This window comes from Hyaena hyaena, unplaced genomic scaffold, assembly GCF_003009895.1.
Source record: "Hyaena hyaena isolate Hyena2069 unplaced genomic scaffold, ASM300989v1 scaffold_1681, whole genome shotgun sequence".
In the NCBI taxonomy this organism is placed as follows: domain Eukaryota; kingdom Metazoa; phylum Chordata; class Mammalia; order Carnivora; family Hyaenidae; genus Hyaena; species Hyaena hyaena.
In genome coordinates, this window is record NW_024082309.1 from 95304 (window position 1) to 113791 (window position 18488).

Genomic DNA, 18488 nt, shown 5'->3' on the forward strand with positions numbered 1-18488 from the left:
GCTGGGCCTTTTTGTTACAGCAGTCAAGCCTTACTCTCACTAGCATAGAGAGAAAAGCATGATGGGCTAAAGGTTTCTCAGGCTAACATAATAGTCTAGCCCACCAATTCTTAAGACAATCTGTCACTGATTGTCATAGGCTTTATATGACAGGAGGCAGCCTGGGAAGGAAGCAGTGCACTCCACTGGGTAAGACTGAATCAACAGACCAATGTTTTCACTTTGGCTAGCACATTGATTAGTGTTGTAAATTTTGGGTGCTTTTCACTAACAAATTGAATTTCAATTGCCTCTTCTGTAAAATGGGGATAATAATACTTTATTCCCAGGGCTATAGGAGGATTACATGAAATAATGTAAATCAAGTGCTCAAAAATGTTTATTGTTATTAATGCCATCAGCTGATATCTGGGCCTGATTCTTCCTACCCTCTTTCCCCAGGAAGGAGGGAAGGAAGCTAATGTCTTGAGTTTTTCACAAAGTCAAAGAAATACTCAGTGTCTCCTAAATGAATTCTAAATCCCCAAAGCTTCCCACACAAAATGTTTCTTATGCAGCTACTATGGGCCAGGACCTAGGAGGCAGTTGGAGGACAGAGATGCCCTTGGGGAAATTAGTTTCTACTTTGCTTCTCAGAAAGTGTCAGTCCTTTCCAGACTGACAAGGTGGAGTCCAGCTCACCTACTTAATGGAAATTTATGTTGACTAGCCAAGAAACCCCAACTCTTTCTCCCACCTCCTTACTGGATGTCGGGGCTCTGCTGCACCAAGGTTAAATCATCATCTGGGGGCAGTGGCACCTGTGTAGCTCAGTCAGTTGAGTGTCAGACTCTTGATTTCACCTCAACATGATCTCAGGGTGATGGGATCAAGCCCCACAACAGGCTCTGTGCTGGGTGTGGAGCCTGCTTGGGATTCTCTCTCTCTCCTCCATCCCTCTCCCCCACTATCTCTTTCTCTCTCTCTCTCAAATAAAAAAATTAAAAGCATCTAGGTGTTTCCAATGAATAGGTAGATTGAATCTGGAAACTCCTTCTCCCAGTCACTACCCCAAGCAGGACTGACTTTCTTTTTTAAGTTTATTTCTTTATTTTGAGAGAGAGAGAGCACGTGAGTACATGTGAGCAGGGGAGGGGAGGAGAGAAAGAGATTCCCAAGCAGGCTCTGTGCTGTTAGCACAGAGACTGACTTGGGTTTCAAACTCACAAACCATGAGATTATGACCTGAGCCGAAATCAAGAGTTGGACTCTTAGCTGACTGAGCCACACAGGCACTCCCTCAAGCAGGACTTTCTTAAATGCCTCTGACCTTGGCATTGACCTTGGCATTGATCTGCAGAACCTTCCATGGCTTGTATTGCCTATAAGCTAAAGCCCAAACTCTGCATGGCCCACAGGGTTCCCCCCAATTTGGATCCAGACTGTTTCCATTAATGACACTCATGACTAAGACTGAGTGTTTCATGCGGCACAAGCTCTGGACCAAGGGCTTTATGTGTGCTGCCCCGTTCGCTTTCCCCTAACTTCAGGAGATGGTGTCTTGGCTTAGTTGTCTCATCTAAAATGGGAACGTTCCAAGAAAAGCATCCTCACAGGGTGGGGTGTAGGTAAAATCAGTTAATAGCCATTACTGCGTCATCCCTATTTGATAGATGAGGAAGTTGGGGTTTAGGGGTGTTAAGTAACTTGCCCAAGACCACAAGCCTGATAAGTGACAGAGGTGAAGCCTGAACCCAGGAAGTCAGGCTCCAGCGACCAGGCTAGTGTGCCTTCCCTCCATCACTGAATGCTGCGCTCAACTTAGACCCAACTTGCAGGGCACCTGGTGCCGCCTCCAGGCCTTTGCACATGGGTTCCCTGGGCTGGTGAAATGCCTCCTCCAGTCATCCCTCAGGAAGCCTTCCTCCCAGCTGTCCCCTCCCCACCCTAGGCAGAGGCAGACATCCCCTCCGTGTCCCCTCAGCTTTCTCATCAGGCCTCGCTCCACTCCCCCCTCACCAAACTGTCATTAGAAGGAGGGCACGCGCCCTCAGGGCGACTGTCCCCATCCCCCTGGCTCCACCACGCCTGGCCTGGCACGGAGCAGACCCCTGCAAATGTTTGTTAGAGTTACTGCAAGCCAAATCCATCAGGGCAAGAGTGGAGCGCAATACCTGCTGGCAGGGGCGCCAGGCTGTTCTCAGCTGTCAGCACGTGCTCCAGAGCGAGTGCACTTTTCTTTGGCCCGAGCCTTCTCCCCATTTGCCAGAACTTCCAGTACCTTGGCCCCGTCTCTCGCTTTGCTCTCCAGCCTCCCCACAAAGTCGGCCAGCGGGGAGTTCACCCCTACAGGGGCCCGTACCATCGAGCAGCTTGAATCTGGAAGATTCCTCACCTCTCCAGTTCATTTATTCAACAGCTATTTATCAAACACTGACTTAGAACCAGGTACTGTGCGTGGCACCAGATACAGGGTGGAGAGCAAACCACACGTGGTCTCTGGCCTCACGGAGCTTATATGCTGGTGGGGGAGACGGTCAACCAAGAAGTAAACATGATGTGCAACAGCAAGTGTCCTACGAAAGGGAAGAATAAGGGACTTTGAGATAGATGAACTACCTACTCAAGCACAGCAGTCAGGGAAGCCTTCTCTGAGGAGGTGGGATGAAGACAAAGCTTGAGGGCATAAAGAGCTCAGCCATGACAAAGGTAGGGGAAGAGCATTTGGAGCAAGGGAACAGCATATGCAAAGTCCTGGAGGTGGGAACAGGTTGAAATGTTGAGAAAAGGAAGGAAAGCCAGGGTGGCAGAAACACAGTGAGCAATATCAGAACTGGCTAGAAATCGGGTTGGGACTGAAGAGGAAGAGCCTGGGTTTTATCTTTGGAAGAATAGGGTAATCGAGCCAGAGTTTTACATCAGAGTTGGTATCATACAATTTGCGTGTTGAGAGCTCTCTCTGGTTGCCTTGAGAACGGAGTGACAAAGCAAGAGAGAAGCAAGGTGGTCTTGTGGAGGGCAGTGATCTGGGGACAGGTGAAGTGGTCACACCAGGGTGACGGCTGCAGGTTCAAGGAGAAGAGGACTGACCCCAGAGATCTTAAGAAGTGGAATCTTTCAGAGGTTTCTAGAAGAACGAAAACAACTTTATTGGATGCCTGCAACAGCCCCAGCAATGGGGTAGGAGTTGGGGACACCAGAAAGGGTTGGGGATAGAAACAAAAGATACAAGTCCTCAACCCTGAAAACAAATACATGGTCACCATTCTCCCCCACCCCCATCTCTCAGGGGAGATTGAACCCAAGGTCAACTCAGATGCTGAAAGTTCTGGGCCGTTTCCATCTCATTCGACGGTGTCAACAGACTCTTCTGGAGTTGGGGACTGGAAATGTGAAACGGGCTTTCCATATTCTCGGGCTGTCAAGCTGCCAAACTGCAGGATTGCGGCACTGACGTGGCATCAAGGGAGCAGTGAGCCACCAGCTGGGATAGCCAGGGAGACGAGGAGGGGAAGAAGGGAGCCTCGGAGCAGGAGCAGCCCCTCCTGTCCTCTGTGAGAAAGGACAAGTTGGGCTCTGCTTTCTGTCCCCCCCCTCCCCACTCCTGGGAGCCTGCCGACCACCCTGCCCTCCCTGTCTGTCTCCCTCAGGAGCACTCTAGGCCAGCGACCCCCTCCTTAAAACGACGCCCTCTCGCCCACTGCTACACATCTCAGATGCCATCCGGGAGGACAGAGATCTGATCAGACTAACGCTGAGGACTGAAAGAACACTTCAGCTCTTCTTGCCTTCTTGAGGAATTTGCCTTTTTCAAAAGGGATTTCTGGGTCATTTAAATGATCTCTGCCCCCTGCCCTACTTCTCTGAAAGGGCCCTCTCCCCCAGGGTTTTAGCAAACTCTACTTCTGAGCCCAAGGATCTCCTCAATTTAGTCTCTGGGGAGGGTAGTCCCGTCAAAGAGTGACGGTGAAAGAATCTTCCCGGGGGTGACATTCGAAGGAAGTATTTAATAACCAGTGTGAATAAGCACCAAGGAATTGCCAGCTGGAGGACCCCATAGCCTTGGGTCTGCCAGGCATTAACCGGAATGGGGTCCTGCGGGAGCCCAGGGCAGGGGGCCACTTAAAGGCACTCAGGGGAAGTGAACATTTGCCAACAAGCACAGAAGTGGTTCTACATTCTTACAACTGGTCTGGCAGTACTGGTCCATCTGTCAGTCCTGGGTCTGCCCTAATCTTGCTCAGTCTCTGCTGTTCGACTGGGACACCACCAGGCCATTTGTGCCCTCTGTTAGGGGAAAAGTGGCCCGAGCAGAGCTGGGTAATGAAATGGCCTCTGAGCAGAGCCAGCTGCGCGGAATCCTGGGTGAACAGGATCTCAGGCCCTTGACCCACCGTGTGACCTTGAAGGGCCGAGCCGCCTCTGACCGTCCCTCCTCTCGCCCCTCCTTGCAGTTATTTTTGTCCAGCCTGATGGCCCTTGGCTGTCCCCACGGTCTGGGCTCTGTGAGCCGGATACAAACCAGGCGGCACAAACGTCTGGCGCTGAATCCCAAGAGGGTTCCTCTCTGGGCGCCATCACATGGGAACATGACCTTCCACACTGTGCACCCAGCAGGGACCACACATCTGGAGGCTGGTGACGGTGCGAGCGGCCAGGAGCTGGGTTCTCTTTGCTCCGTCCTGGCTCTTGTCTGGGGGCGCCGCCCCTGTTTTGTTGGAGTCCTATTGCTGGCCAGACCCCTCCCAGCTCTGTGCAGGGAAGCGTGGGGTAGCTGGAGGGTAGGTATCTGCAGTGGGGAAGGCGGTCCGAGCAGGCCCTGCTGGGCCCCTAATCCCCAGGCCTTGGCTGTGGTGGATGGGGGGGCTGTCCTGTGGTTCACTGCAATGGGGTGGGCAGGGGTTCTCTGGAGACAGCTTTGGGGCCCCTGCTCAGTTACTGTCTCCAGAAGCAAGGCAGACACTATGTCCTGGTGCTGGGGCCCGGGAAGGCTGCACCCGTCAGTCACTGCTCTGGCTGGGGTCTGATCTCTCTAGGCAAGCAGCCTGCCTGAGGCCACTGTGCCTTTTAGGTGAAAGCTTTGCTCCCAGACCTTAGATCATGCCTGCTGCCCCCTGTGTGCAGGGGGGACAGGAAAGAGTCTGGGCAAAGCTAGTGGGGGCCCTCCCACGACTTATTTGTCCAGGTAAGAAATGACACTAGGCCTCTGAGATCACGACAGCTCCGGGAGAGCTGGGTGGACGGGCAGTGAGGAGGGGAGACGGGCCAGAGGAGGAAGGGGCCTTCAGAGATAGGTGAGGCAGGCCAGGAAGCGGGGCAGACGACAGCACTGTTTTTACAGCTCCTGGAAAAAGAACCCTCCTCGCTCCTGGGGAGAAGCCAGCTCAGAAAGCCCCGATTTCAGTGATTTCAGAGACCCAGGAGTGGCAGAGCACAGCAGCCCCTGGGGAAGAAGGCCTGGGGGCAGGAACACCCACATAAGCAGGGGACCCCATGATGCCAGGGAGCACGGGGGAAGAAGATCGCGCGAGGGGTGCCATGTGGCTGCTCCTGGCAGCCCTGATGCTAGGGGCCACGGGGAGGGGGGCGGCGGGCCTCTCCAGGGGACGGGCCCTCCGGGTGGAAGATGCCCCTCGACTGGGCAGCAAATTCCTCCGGGCTGGCAGGACGGCACCAGCGGCTCGGCGCACGGGAGTGGTGCGGAGGGGGGGGATGGGGTAAACAAGAGAGGAGGCGCTGGGGACGATGGGCCCGGGCACTCTTCCCAGGATGGTGAGCTGGTTGCTGGGGCCCGACAGCCCTGGACAGCTATGGAAGAAGGACCAGGGCCAGGCAGGGAAGGCCAGGGGGCCAGCGGGCGTGGGAGAAGGCTCCATCTCAGCTGCGTAGCTGTTGAGGTGTGAGAGAAGACGAATCCGGACAGGGTCTGCACGGCTGCTCGGCCCTTCCAGGACCCCCAGGTACCTGATGACCTCGGTGAGGCACTCCCGAAAACCGATGCTCCGGAAGTCAACTGCCAGGGCTCGGGCATCAAAGAATCCTGCAAAGTGAGGCGTGGTGAGGGCGTACCCGGCGGGGGACGAGTGCTGATCCCGGGGTCGGTCCCGTGTGACCTTGCGCATGTCACCTCACCTCTCTGAGCCCTGGTCCCCACAGCTGGGAAGTGGGAATAATCACCCTTCCTGGGGTATCTGGGATATGTTGTGAGGACCACATGAGTCCACTGAACTGTGAAGCAGGATAAAATGCAGAGTACTGTTTTCATTGCAATTCACGATTAACACAGAGAAGAAACTTCGCGACTGAGATTATGTCATTTAAGTGGACACTTGCCAGGTGTGACAAGCCTGTGCACGCAAAGGTGTAGAACACCATTGCCTGCTGGTGGGGGCGGATGCTGGGAGGTGGCGGCAGCAGCTATCAGAGCTGGGGGACTCCTCAGAGAAGGCAGCATGATGTCACAATGAAGCCTGAGGTCTTTGGACCTCAACGTTTCCACTTAACTAGCTGCCTGACTGTGGACAAGCCTCTTAATCTCTCTAAGCCTCAATTTCCGGGGCTGTAAAATGGGCAGATGGTAATACCTGCTGCACAGGGCTGTGAGGGTGAAATTAAATGCAGTGGTGCGCAGAAACAGTCAATGAATTCAAAGTCAGCCAGCATTTACACTTGAGCCTTGAACAACGTGGGGTTAGGGGCACTGATCCTCCCCCAGGGTAGTCGAAAACTGAGCAAACTTTTGACTCCTCAGAAACTACTAAAGTGAGAACCACCAGGGATAACTTTTTCTGTGATAGCAATTCACTGGAGAGACGAACTGCTCAAGCGGAGATGATTAGTGTCACATGAAGTCCTAAGCAAATAACTTGCAACACTTGAGCTCAGGGCAGGAGGAGCAGGAAGTAGCTAGGAAATTATTACAGTAGCACGGTGTGCATATACTACAGCTAATTTTATGCAGTTAAGATTATAGTGCATCTTTCCATTCACATTTCTCTCCACTGCACGTGTGGTCTGTAAGTATTTGTATGAGAAAGTTTTGATAAGTCTGAACGTGTATATATTTTATGGTTGTGAATGATAAAACAGACTAGCATCTTCATTTATTGTATGCATTCATGACATACCCAACTTTTTCTTATTCTTTCCCAATATTTCTAGGCTACGGGGTGCATCTGCAATTTTTTTTCCAAACTGTTGCAAATCTCCAAAAATTTTTCTAACACATTTACTTCAAAAACTCTGCATATGACCTGCACTATTCAAACCTGTGTTGCTCAAGGGTCAAGGGAATATTACTGGTTTGGCCACTGTGGGCATTTGAGTGTGTCCTCTGGCCTGAAGGGCTGTCAGGAAGGTAGGACCCTGATCTGGTCCTCAGCTGCTGCCATCAGGCTGGGACCCTCTCTTTGGCTGGTTTCAGTAAGGTCCAACCAGCTGAACTACCCACAGAGGTATGGAATTCTCACTGCCTTTATACCTGCCCCGCTCTCACCCACCTTCTATACAAAGACAGAACAGCCTCTGCGAGCACTGGCCTCATGACTATGGCAGCAGGTCCTTGGTTCATGGCTGAGTACTTAATTTGCATGATCTGATTTACTTCTCAGAAAACCCTATCATTATTCCCATTTCAGAGATGAGAAACTGAGGAATAGAGAAGCCAAATCACTTGTTCAAGGTCATAGAGCTGGCAAGTAATAGACCCAAACTCACAATTCATGGGATTTGAATCAACTCAGTTCAGGATTCTAACGCAAAGCTAGCGTCTAAGCCACATCTCTGTCTTCCCATGAGCCCTCAGCTAGAAAATGATGACAACAACCCCCAGCCTCAAGATTCTTGTGAGAATCGAGTGAGATAACAACGGTGAAGGCATTTTGAAATTACAAAATGCTGCCCCAAATATTAGTCACTATTTTTCTTTTAATGGGGTAACCATAAATCTAGTTTGAAATATCTCCCCAGCTGGTTGATTGGAATCAGGAGTTTTCACTGTTGGCCACGCATTCCTCTGGCAGAAATTCTTGAAGTGACCACCTGCCTCAGGGTCATCAGGCGTGCTTGCTACACTTGCAAATTCCTAACCTCCAGGCCAGACCTCCTGGCTCAGAATCTCTGGGGTGTGCCCCAGGGCTGCCTGTCCCCAGATGATAGTGCGGTTCACTGAAGCTTGACAAGCACCAGGCTGGGTCACTTAAAATGCAATTGTCCCCTCCAAAAGTAGCAAGTTAAGGTCTTAGGACTTAGGTTCTTATGGTCAAGGTCTGTGGAGCTTTCACGATTTCTCAGTTGTGAAATCACCAAAATATACAGTGAAGCGTAGTCTTTTGAAAGCCACAGTTCCATGACTTCACTGTAATGCACCCGCTCAAAATAAAGGAATGAGTTACGATTGTATGCTACCACACAATCCCACGATTGACCTTGAACTGTGAGCATGACATATGATCCCAGCACCGCTAAGGACACAGTATCACCCCAGCACTAGCCCAGAAGGCACACCAGCGGCCAAAAATCTCAGGCAGACCCCTCCCAAGGGTTTCAACTGGGATCCCAGTGAGAACGAGTTCGTTCAGGCTAATGTGTAAGGAGGGTGAGGAGTAAAGGGGGGAAGCCAGGGGTATAGTCTGTGTAGAAGGGCTCTTTCAAGGGCTAAGGCCGGAAGGAGTAGAGTTGAGAACAAGGTTGGGACAAGTGGGGACACTGGAAGTGGAGAGGGCGACACTGAAAGAAGAGAAACAGGCTTTGTGGCTGCTCCACCTGCACCTGCTTTAGCCCCACCATCGACTGTGGACTCCATGAGGGCAGGGACTGTGTCTGCTTCGCTCACCGGTGGATCCCCAGGGCCTAGACCCCACACATTTGTTGCATGAATGACTCCCGGGAGAGAAGAGCATCAGTACCTGTCCCACCAGTGGCGTGGAGCATTTTCAAGTGATCCACTGTCATCTGCAGGACCTCAGCCTTCTCCAGCTTGGAGGAGCCCTGTTTGCGCGGAAGACAGAAGTGTGAAGGCGTCCAGCTGACCTCTCACTTCCCCGCGGCGTCAGCAGCCCTCACCAGCTCAAGGTCTTCCTCCGGCTCCACCACTGCCTGCCTTCAGGCTTCTGCTTTGGCCAAGGTGCCCAGCAGAATAGATTCTCTTCAGTTCTCATTTTAGTCCGCCCGCCCACCGCACTGCTGAGCGTCCCTCCTGAAACCTCCCCACTTCCCTTGACTTCCATGACACCCTGTTTTCTTGCATCTTCTTCCACCTGGCTCTGCCGGTCCGTTAAAATGGGGCTACGCCCTGTGGGTGTTCGTTCCCTTTTCTCTCTCGCTAGGCACACTCTCCCTGGGAGGTCTCATCTGTGACCTCCATGACTTAGTGCACCGTCACCAGAATGCCACTCCTGCGTGCCCATCTGCCTCCTAGCCCAGCCCAAGATCTAGCTCAGCATCTTAGTGCCACAACACTTGTTCTTCCTCTATTCTCTCTCTTGAGGAATGAATCCTAAGCATCCAGCATCACCTGATCTCCCAAGCGAAACCTGACCATCAGACCCTCCATGTAAGTTCTTGAGGCCAGGTAGCAGGTCTAGGTCACAGCTGGACCTGTGCAAGTTTGAGTGAATGTCTGTGGAATGACTGACTTCTCACCAGCAGGAAGAAAGGCACGTGACCCATGATCATGCCTTGGAGCACAGGGTAGAGAATCTTCCAGGCTGTGATTCATTTAACTGTCTGAATTTCCCACTGCAGTCTTCCTCTGTCCACATGTGCACTGGCAGGGGGCTCGCTCCCCGAGCAGCCTGTTCCACTTTCAAACAGCTCTGGAACTGTCAGTAGTGCAGAGGGCTGGGGGGGCTTTAGAAGCACACAGTTCAGTGTTCCCATTCCGCTCTGCTCTTTACAAGCTGTGTGATCTAGTGCGAGTTACTTCACCTCTCTGTGCTTCAATTTCCTTAACATGTGCCATGGGCATAATAATCCCTACCCTCTGGGATCATTGTGAGGATTCATTTCAATGGGACAACGGACACAGAGCCGAAACATCTGAGACACCACAGTAAATATAACTTTCCATTCCCCTTATCCCTGGCTAGTGACAGATATCAGTAAACAAAACCCCAGCACTGCAGGCAGCTGCTACCAATAAGTAAGACACGCCATGAAAAATGGACCTTATCTGCCACCTGCGTGGCACTTCCTCTAGCACAACCAGGAAGGTCACATACCTGTTTCTCAAAGGCAGTGGGGACCAAGCGTCGCAGTTCAGAAAGGCTGCTGTTGATACGGTCTCGGCGCCGTTTCTCTATAATCTAAAAAACGACAAGAATTTACCTGAAGCCACTTTACCAGCTTCCAAAGTGCTGCAATGGACGCTGACTCGTATTTAAAACATTGTGAGGGAGGGAAATCTATTCTTACTTTATGGAGGAGGAAACTGAGGCTCAGAGAGGGGCACTGACTTGCTTAAGTTCACACAGGAAGGAAGTGCAAAGCTGGGAGTAGAACTCGGATCTCTCTCGTCTTGGTCTGTCGGGGTGATAGTCAAATTGCTTAACCACTGGTACGGCAGGGTACCAGCCAGTCAGAACAGGGACATGAGCCATAGCACGGGAGCAGTTCCCAGAGGTTCCTGCAGGTCAGGGTTACCTCTTCAGTTGCTGGGTCACGAAGACGCATTGCTTCTAGTCGGGAAGGCCCTCCAATCACACTACCTCATTCTCATCTCACCAGACTGGTAGCAGAACACTGCTAGCAGGGCAGACATTATGACCCCGATTTTACAGATAAAGATGAGGGCTGGAAGGAAGTGGTTTCCTAAGAGAGTGGCAGGGCTGGTCTCTGCCACATTCCAGGTCTTAGGACTCCCAGGGCAGAAGCACAGCTGCATCCTGGGGGAGAAGGGGGGCTGGGGGGGCAGCCAAGAGCAAGCCAGGGAGCCTCCTTCTCTGACCCCCATCCCCTACCCCTCAGCACACAGAGAGGAAATGAAAATTCTGGGCTCAGAGAGCAGAGATGGAAGGCTGGAATAAATAATAAGGGCTAACTGGGTGTCACATGCTGTTCTGAGTGCGTTATATTAATCCATTTAATCTTCAAAACAGCCCTTTGGGGTAGGCACTATCATTTTTTTCAGTTACACAGCTGAAGAAGTGAGGCACAGAGAGGTTAAGTGGCTCACCCAAAGTCATTCAGCTAGCTACTGGCAGAGCCAGGATTTGCACTCAGGCAGTCTAGATGGGGGTGATGTTTCCCACCAGGGTTCTCTGGACCAGGTCCCTGGGGACCCAGGGCAAAGATTTGTCGGGCGACTCTGCAGAGACAGACACTCACCCCTCGGCGTTTCTTCCTAGCTTGCATCTGCGAAGGGCTAGGAGTGGACAGCGGCCTGGCCATCTGGCTGCAGAAGAAGAAAAAGTCTTATTTTTCAGAGCTCAGGGACCATCTCCCTGGCCCGGGCTGACCTTGGAGAAGGCGGGGATGTGGGCGGGCACAGCCCCCTCCCAGGCGACCGTGGTCTCCCAGGAGGCCGAGGGTTCCCAAGCCGGGAAGTGGAGCAGGGCAGGCGTGGGTGGGGGCCCATTGCATCCCCCCCCCCCCACCTCCGGCCAAGTGGCCCTGCGCTCGGTTTCCTGCCCCAGGGTCGCGCGACGGCTGGGGCCGCGGGGGGCTGTGCTCTCGACCTTGCCCCCTGCCCCCTCGCCCCTCGCCCCTCGCCGCGGGCGTCGGGGAACCGCGGCCGGCCGCCGGGCCCCTGCAACCCGATCCCGGGCGGGGCGGGAGAGGGCGCGGGCGGCGGCGGCGGCGGGGCAGGGCCGGCGGGTTGGGTTTCAGAGAGAGCCGCTGGGAAGAGCGTGGAAAGAGCAGATGCCGCCGCTTCCCACGGGCCGGGCGCGCCCGCCGGCCGCCCTCCGCCCCGCCGGCAGCTGCCGCCTCCTCCCACGCAGCGCGGCCGAGGCGAGGGGGAGGCGGCATCTGGGTCACAGGCCCCTTCGGACTTTCGGGACGCCGCTTTGGCCTCCCCCGAAGGCCCCGCGCCCGCACCGCGTCAGGCCTCCCTCCGCAGACCTGGCACCGGATGGATGTTTGCTCGCACCCCGGGAGTCCCATCACCCGGAAGAGGTTCAGCCCGGGGGGTCTTTCCTGCCCAGACTGACCGAAATCTGCAACCCGCTGCTCGCCCTCCTAACGGCTTCCTGCTTCCGAGGTCCTTCTGGAATGGAGGGGATTCGTGGAGCTACACTGAGGACCATTCATTTGGTCAACACCCTGGAGGCCCCATTCAAGTCCCTGGCTGGCCTAGATGCGCGGTCAGCCTAGAGCTCCAGACGCTCAGCTCCCGGGGTGGCGGGGGCCCGATCAACAGATAACTTTAGACAAGGTGACTCCCCTGCCATTTCAAAATGCAACATGCCACACATATGCACGGGCACCCACGATCTTGCCCCGTCATTCCCCTCTCCCCCTCCTCTCTCCCCTGGACCCCCATCTCCCAGGTCTGCAAGGCTACCTGGCTACCACTTTTGATTCTTCTTCTGGCCTCACCCCCTCATCCAAACGTGCCCTTTCCATGTCTAAAATACAGCTGGGGCGCCTGGGTGGCTCAGTCGGTTAAGCGTCTGACTTTGGCTCAGGTCATGATCTCCGTTGGTGAGTTCGAGCCCCACATTGGACTCTGTGTTGACAGCTCAGAGTCTGGAGCCTGCTTCTGATTCTGTGTCTCCCTCTCTCTCTGCCCCTCCCCCACTGGTTCTCTCTCTCTCTCTCTCTCTCAAATGAATAAACATGAACATTTTAAAAAAAAAAAAACAACCCAACAACTCCTCAGGGCCTTCTCAATCCTTTTAGGATCAAGGCCACCATCTTTCAGGTGGCCCAGCTGGCTCCTGTCCCCTCCTAGACTCAACTTTCTTTTGCTCTATGTGCTCCAGCCTGTGGATGCACTAACTTGTTCCTGTGGTTACACACACTGTTCCCCAGCCTAAAATTCTCTAGGGCACTCTGCCCCCCCCAAGCCCACGCCACTCTGCCTCGTACCTTCTCCCACCGTTCAGATCTCAACTCAAATGTCATCTTCCTGGAGGAGCCTTCTTGACATCCTCCCTCCCACCAGATAGCCCCTGCTCTCCTCACACCCTGCATTCACAGCATGTATGCCCATTTCTTGTTTTTTGCCTGTATGATTATTTGATTAATGTCCATCTCTCCACCAAGTGCATAAGCTCCCTGAGGTCACGAACCACGTCTGTCTCATTCCCTATTGTAGCCCCAGTACCCAAAAGTGCTTGGAGCAGGGCAGAGCTCATGGCTGGGCTCCCTCCTCTCGCCATCATCTTTGGCATCACTGGGGAACAGAGAAGCGACACCAGAAAAGCCACCTCCTAGGCCTTTGTGGGACAGGCGCCTCTGTGGCTCACAAGGGAGGCGCCAGCCCGAGTGACTACCCTCCTGGCATGAGAGGTTAGATCATTTTCATCAACTGCTGAGAGAAACAAGGTTGCAGGAGAGTCCACATCAACACTGATCACACCCCACTGCCATGTCCCTGGCTTTGTCCAGCTACATCTGGGTAAGGATATCTCCGTCCAAACATCTGGATGAGAAGGGCCGGTAAGAGGCCTGTGAAGCTCCTGGGAGGGATGGCCCAGCAGCTGGGTCCAGGGCTCCGATGGACAGATCCTGAGATCTGAAGGGCAGCTTGTTTGCAAAGCTACACTCAGGACAAGCCTCAAGAGCCAAGGGAGACTAAAACATGGCCTTTGTCCCCCCCAGGCTGGATAAGGAGTCTCTAGGGGTATTGGGTTAGCGCTGCGCACGTCACTACCCCTCAGCCTGATCCCTCCTCAGGGACCATCTGTCAGAGGCTGACGCACCCCTTTCAGGGCATGGTGGCTCTGCTATCCCTTTTTCCACTCTTCTGGTCACTTGTTCTCCGCAGTACTATCCCTCGCCTCTGACTCCCATATCTCACAGGCAAACTTCACTTCACGGTTTTCTTGTCCTTACTGCATGTATTTCCCTCCTCCAAGCCTAACAAAAGCCCCATTTTACAGATGAGGATGCTGAGCCTTGGAGACCAAAGGCAGCTTGCCCAGCCTACGCAGCTGCTAAGGAGCAAAGCCAGCATGGGAATCCATGTCTTCTGGCTCCAAATTCAGCATTGTTTTCTCTCTTAATTCCCATTTCCTGTCTGTCTGAATAGCCCTCCAGTCCCCTTATCCTTAAAGCTCCCAAGAGCTCAACCAGAGCTCACTTCCAGGCTGTGATCTGGCCCTGACATTGGGGGGCAGGGGGGAGGTGTGAGAGCTTCTTGTCTGAGAGCCTGAAAATAAGGCAGATTTTCACGGATCCAGAGAAGATATGCTGACCACCGAGATCTGCTCCATGGGCCTCAAATGGTCCCGAGCCAGATTTCTGGGGAGGTCTCTTGGGGAGGTGGGGGGCAGCTTTCAAGGTGGTCTGGCTGCCAGTCCTGACTGCCCTCAGAATTCATCTCAGTTCCCCCCTCGGGAGCTCCCCCTGCGGAACCCTTGCAGGTGACCCCACTCATTTTGCATCAACCAAAGGCAGAATCACAAAGTCCCCAACAAAGGGTTTTCAGGGAGAGCTGAGCCCCCTTGTAAAATAAGGAATCCCTGAGAGGGGAAGGGTCTGTTCCAGGCCACACAGCAAATTAGAGGAAATTCCAGAACTAGAGCCAAGTCTACTGGCTTTTAATCCAGTATTGTCACCCCCTCATGTGTGTCACCTCCCTTACGTGTGTCATGCAGCCAGTAGTCCTTGTTCTAGACAGTATTCCACATTCACTTGTCTCGTGTACTGCACAACAGCCCTGTGAATTAAGTAGTATTGGGGCTACTTCACATTAGGAAAAATAATCATTTGATAGATGGAGTGACAGAGACACAAAGAATTAAGAATTGTGCCTCTCAAGTCAAGCCTTCAGACTTCTAGTCTTCTCATTAGACTGTTCTGCCTCTTGAACATGACACCCTCCAACTAAATGGTGACTCCTTCGAGAGCAGCATTTTCCAGAAGCAACTTGGGCCAAATCAGGGAGCTGTGCACTTTAGATACATTACCTCATCGAAGGCTCGCCCTGTGAGGTAGGTATTAGCATACCAGTGTTGTAAGGGAGAAAGCAGAGGTTCAGAAATGCCCAAGTTAATGGTGGTGAGAATCAAACTCGGGTCTATCTAATTTCAAAGGCCACTGTGTGCCTTAAATCATGCAGGAAAGACCCACAGACCTTGACCCAGTGCCTGCCATATGACAGGCACTCATTGAATGTTCACGGGGAGGGGTGGGGTGGGGAGAGAGAGCTATATACTCTCAGTTGGGACCCAACATGTGTCAGGAGTCTGGGTTCAGACAGGAGAGATTTTCTCATATGGGGTAAGATGTCACCACTAGGCAGATGCCCACAGGGACAATAGAACCCACCCTGCTCCTTATTCTCACATCTCTGAGAGTGGGGGATTTGCACCCTGCCTCTGACCCCGGGGAAGCTGGCTGCCCCAGTCCAGTGGCTCTTGCCAGTTTATCTGGCTTTCTTTGTACATGAAGCTCTTCTTCTCTGAGAGTTCCCTGAGGGCAGAGGCTCTGCAGGATACATCTGGGCTCCCCATGCCCAGCCCAGGGTCTGGGCCACAGCAGGCATCGTTCAGCACTCCCTGAATTGAAGCATTGATGTCTGTTGGGGGGAGGGCCCTTTGGTGAGTGCTACAAAGAGGGGTCTATAAGTCAGCCTCTGCCAGATGTCCAACTGCTTTCTCTGCTCTGAGGGGGTCTGCTCCTCTAAGAATCTAGACAGTGTCTAAAAAGGGGTTCTGGCTAAAAGGACAAAATGCTGTATAGGAAAAATCTACCCACGGATCCTTTACGTCACTGCCCAAATGCCACCACCTTCAAGAAGCCCTCCCTGATGCCTTTGGTTGTAAGTGACCCCTCCCTGCTTGGGTGTTCTCACAGCCCACAGGCTGTCTCTCCTTTCGTCTTCTATCCTGTCCATGGTCTTTGTGTGACCTGGCAGATCACTGGTCAGGCTGCAAATTCTTGGAAGACAGAGCCAGCTCTCTGGCATCGATTTAGTCCCTCTGATTCATGAAGACCCAATGACACTGAATTTGAGACTCCCCTCCACCACCAGCACGTGGGGCTGGGCCCTTCCCCGCTGCTAGCAGCTTCTCTAAATAGCAGCTTCTGCTAAACAACTTAAGAATGCTAATAAGTTGCATAGGAAATTATATCATATACCCCCAAACCTAATTAATGTACAGGATGCAAGAGGGTTATCTGTTGCCTTGCCTCCTGTTATAAGTTATAAATACTTGGAAGCTGGTGGCCTTTTACAAGGATTTGTGATTGAGGTAGGATATCCTGGTCTCAGAAAACTAGAGTCATTGAAACTATGAAATGCCCTCACAAACATCCCTAAGAAGGAACTGAATCCCTCTTTCTCTTTCTTTCTTTCTTTCTTTCTTTCTTTCTTTCTTTCTTTCTTTCTTTCCTGAGAGCCTGCTGGCGTGCCAATGGGGGGAGGGAGAGAGAGGCAGAGGGAGAATCTCAAGCAGACTCTGCAGAGCCCAACTGGGGGCTCAGTCTCAGGACTTGTGAGATGGTGACTTGAGCCAAAATCAAGAGTAGGACATTGAGGGGCGCCTGGGTGGCTTAGTCGGTTAAGTGTCCGACTTTCGCTTAGGTCATGATCTCGCAGTTTGTGGGTTCGAGCCCCGCGTCGGGCTCTGTGCTGACTGCCAGCTCAGAGCCTGGAGCCCGTTTCAGTCTGTGACTCCCTCTCTCTCTGACCCTCCCCTGCTCACGCTGTTTCTCTCTCTCTCCTAGAAATAAATAAAACATTAAAAAAAAAAAAAAAGAGTACGGCATTGATTTTAACCGACTGAGCTACCCAGGCACCCCAGGGTAGCTTTCTCCTTTCAAATCTATTCTGAGAGTCAGGTTTGGATGAGCCGGGAGAGAGTAGATAGCCCTCTCTCTTTCCTGCTCCATGTCCTCCTTTATTTTATTGATGAGGAAACCGGGCTCAGAAATAGAAAATAATGGCCCGAGGTCACATGGTGAATCGGTGGAGGATTTGGGGTTATGACCCAGGCCCGCAGACTCCTACTCAGTCCCTGCTTCTCTTTCAGGGCTCTGCTCATGCATCACATGTTGAGTGCCTGACACGAATTAAATATTTGCTATGTACTAAGCCCTGTGCTAAGCCCATGACATACACTATCTTATTTGATTTTCCCAATAAACCCGTGAGATCAGTTCTGTTGTTTATACCCATTTTGCCGACGAGGAGACCGAAGCTTAGATTGTCCACAGAACTGGGGGAAGTAGCAGAAATGTACAAGTGCAGTTTGTTTTACAAGTTTGAAGCAAGTCAGAATATTTAGAGCTGAAAGACACTGGCAGCCGGGTGTGCAGTAGAATGAGTGTTGGAACTGGAGTCTCTGCCCCGACACTGACAAGTCAGCTCTTATTTTCTTCAATAGCAAAACCTTAATTCCGAAGTCCAATTTGCTCAAAGGGAGATTTTCTTTCTCCCTGGAAGCATTTCGGGTACTATGTGAAAAGTACACGCAAACTAGGGTAGAATTGAGAAAGCATGGCTATTCTGCCTACTCAGGCAGATTCTGGACTGGGGTGTGTGATACCAACAGTCTATGAGGGTTTCCTAAGATCTCCAAGGAAATCCCCTCCAATAGCCTCAACCTGGCCCTTCGACAGGATGTCCATCACGGACTGGGCATGCCATTCCCAGCCTGAATTCCACTTCCATCCCGACACCCTCGGCCCCGAATGGCCCAGAGCGCAGAAGATCCAGGCACTCGTGCGTGTCACGGCCCACGCTGCACACGTGTCCCCGCCTCCCATCCCCACCCCCTACCCACTCAAACCTGCAGGCCGTCACCCACACCTGCATCTCCTGAGGCCGTACGGAGGGCCAGTCCTGGGCCCGCTGAACCCATCCAGGCACTCCCAGTATCCCCATCCCGGCCCTCACCTCAGCTCGCCCTCGCGGCCCACGTCGATGGGTCCGTCGGAGTCGCTGTCAGAGCCGCTGGGTTCCCTGGGCCGCTTCATGGCCAGCGCCGGCTCCAGGTCTCCGCGCCGCGATGCCAGCTACCGGCCGGAAAGTCGGGCCCCGCCCCGGCCCCGCCCCAGCTCCGCCCCGCCCCGCCCAGTCCCGCCGCCCTTTCCCAGGGCCTTCTCCTGCGCCGCAGCCCCTGGCGCCCCGGCGCCCCCTCGCCCCCGCGGTGACGCGTACGCCGAGCCGTGGGAAGGCCCGGGGCAGTCACCGCCCCCTCCGACGGCTGGGAGGTCCTGCTCGGTTCCGCCGCCCTGGCTGCCGCGCGCTGGGTGGCCTTGGGCAGGTGCCCTTGGAGGCCCCCCCACCCCGGGGAACCCAGGGGTCCCCGTCTCTCCCTGGTTCGTGCAGGGCACTGCGGGTCTGTAGGGTCGCCGCTCCGCGATGCCCCAGTTTTTGCAAGCGTCGAGCGCACCGG

At 53.4% G+C, this 18488-nt stretch overlaps 1 protein-coding gene across 2 annotated transcripts; it reads right to left on the reverse strand.

Annotated features, from left to right (window-relative positions):
• Positions 1-3116: 3116 nt before the first annotated feature.
• HEYL (hes related family bHLH transcription factor with YRPW motif like) lies at positions 3117-18078 on the reverse strand. 2 transcript variants are annotated; one of them, XM_039224589.1, is made up of 5 exons: positions 17987-18078; positions 11305-11371; positions 10200-10283; positions 8886-8967; positions 3117-6019 (listed from the first exon to the last, which is right to left on the reverse strand). In XM_039224589.1, exons 1-5 carry the CDS (start codon positions 18064-18066, stop codon positions 5364-5366), a joined length of 969 nt encoding a protein of 322 aa, XP_039080520.1. In that variant the 5' UTR covers positions 18067-18078; the 3' UTR covers positions 3117-5363. The 2 variants fall into 2 exon arrangements, with proteins under 2 accessions (XP_039080520.1, XP_039080521.1); XM_039224590.1 differs by having other exon boundaries at positions 11305-11367; positions 17987-18058.
• Between the last annotated feature and the right edge of the window lie 410 nt (positions 18079-18488).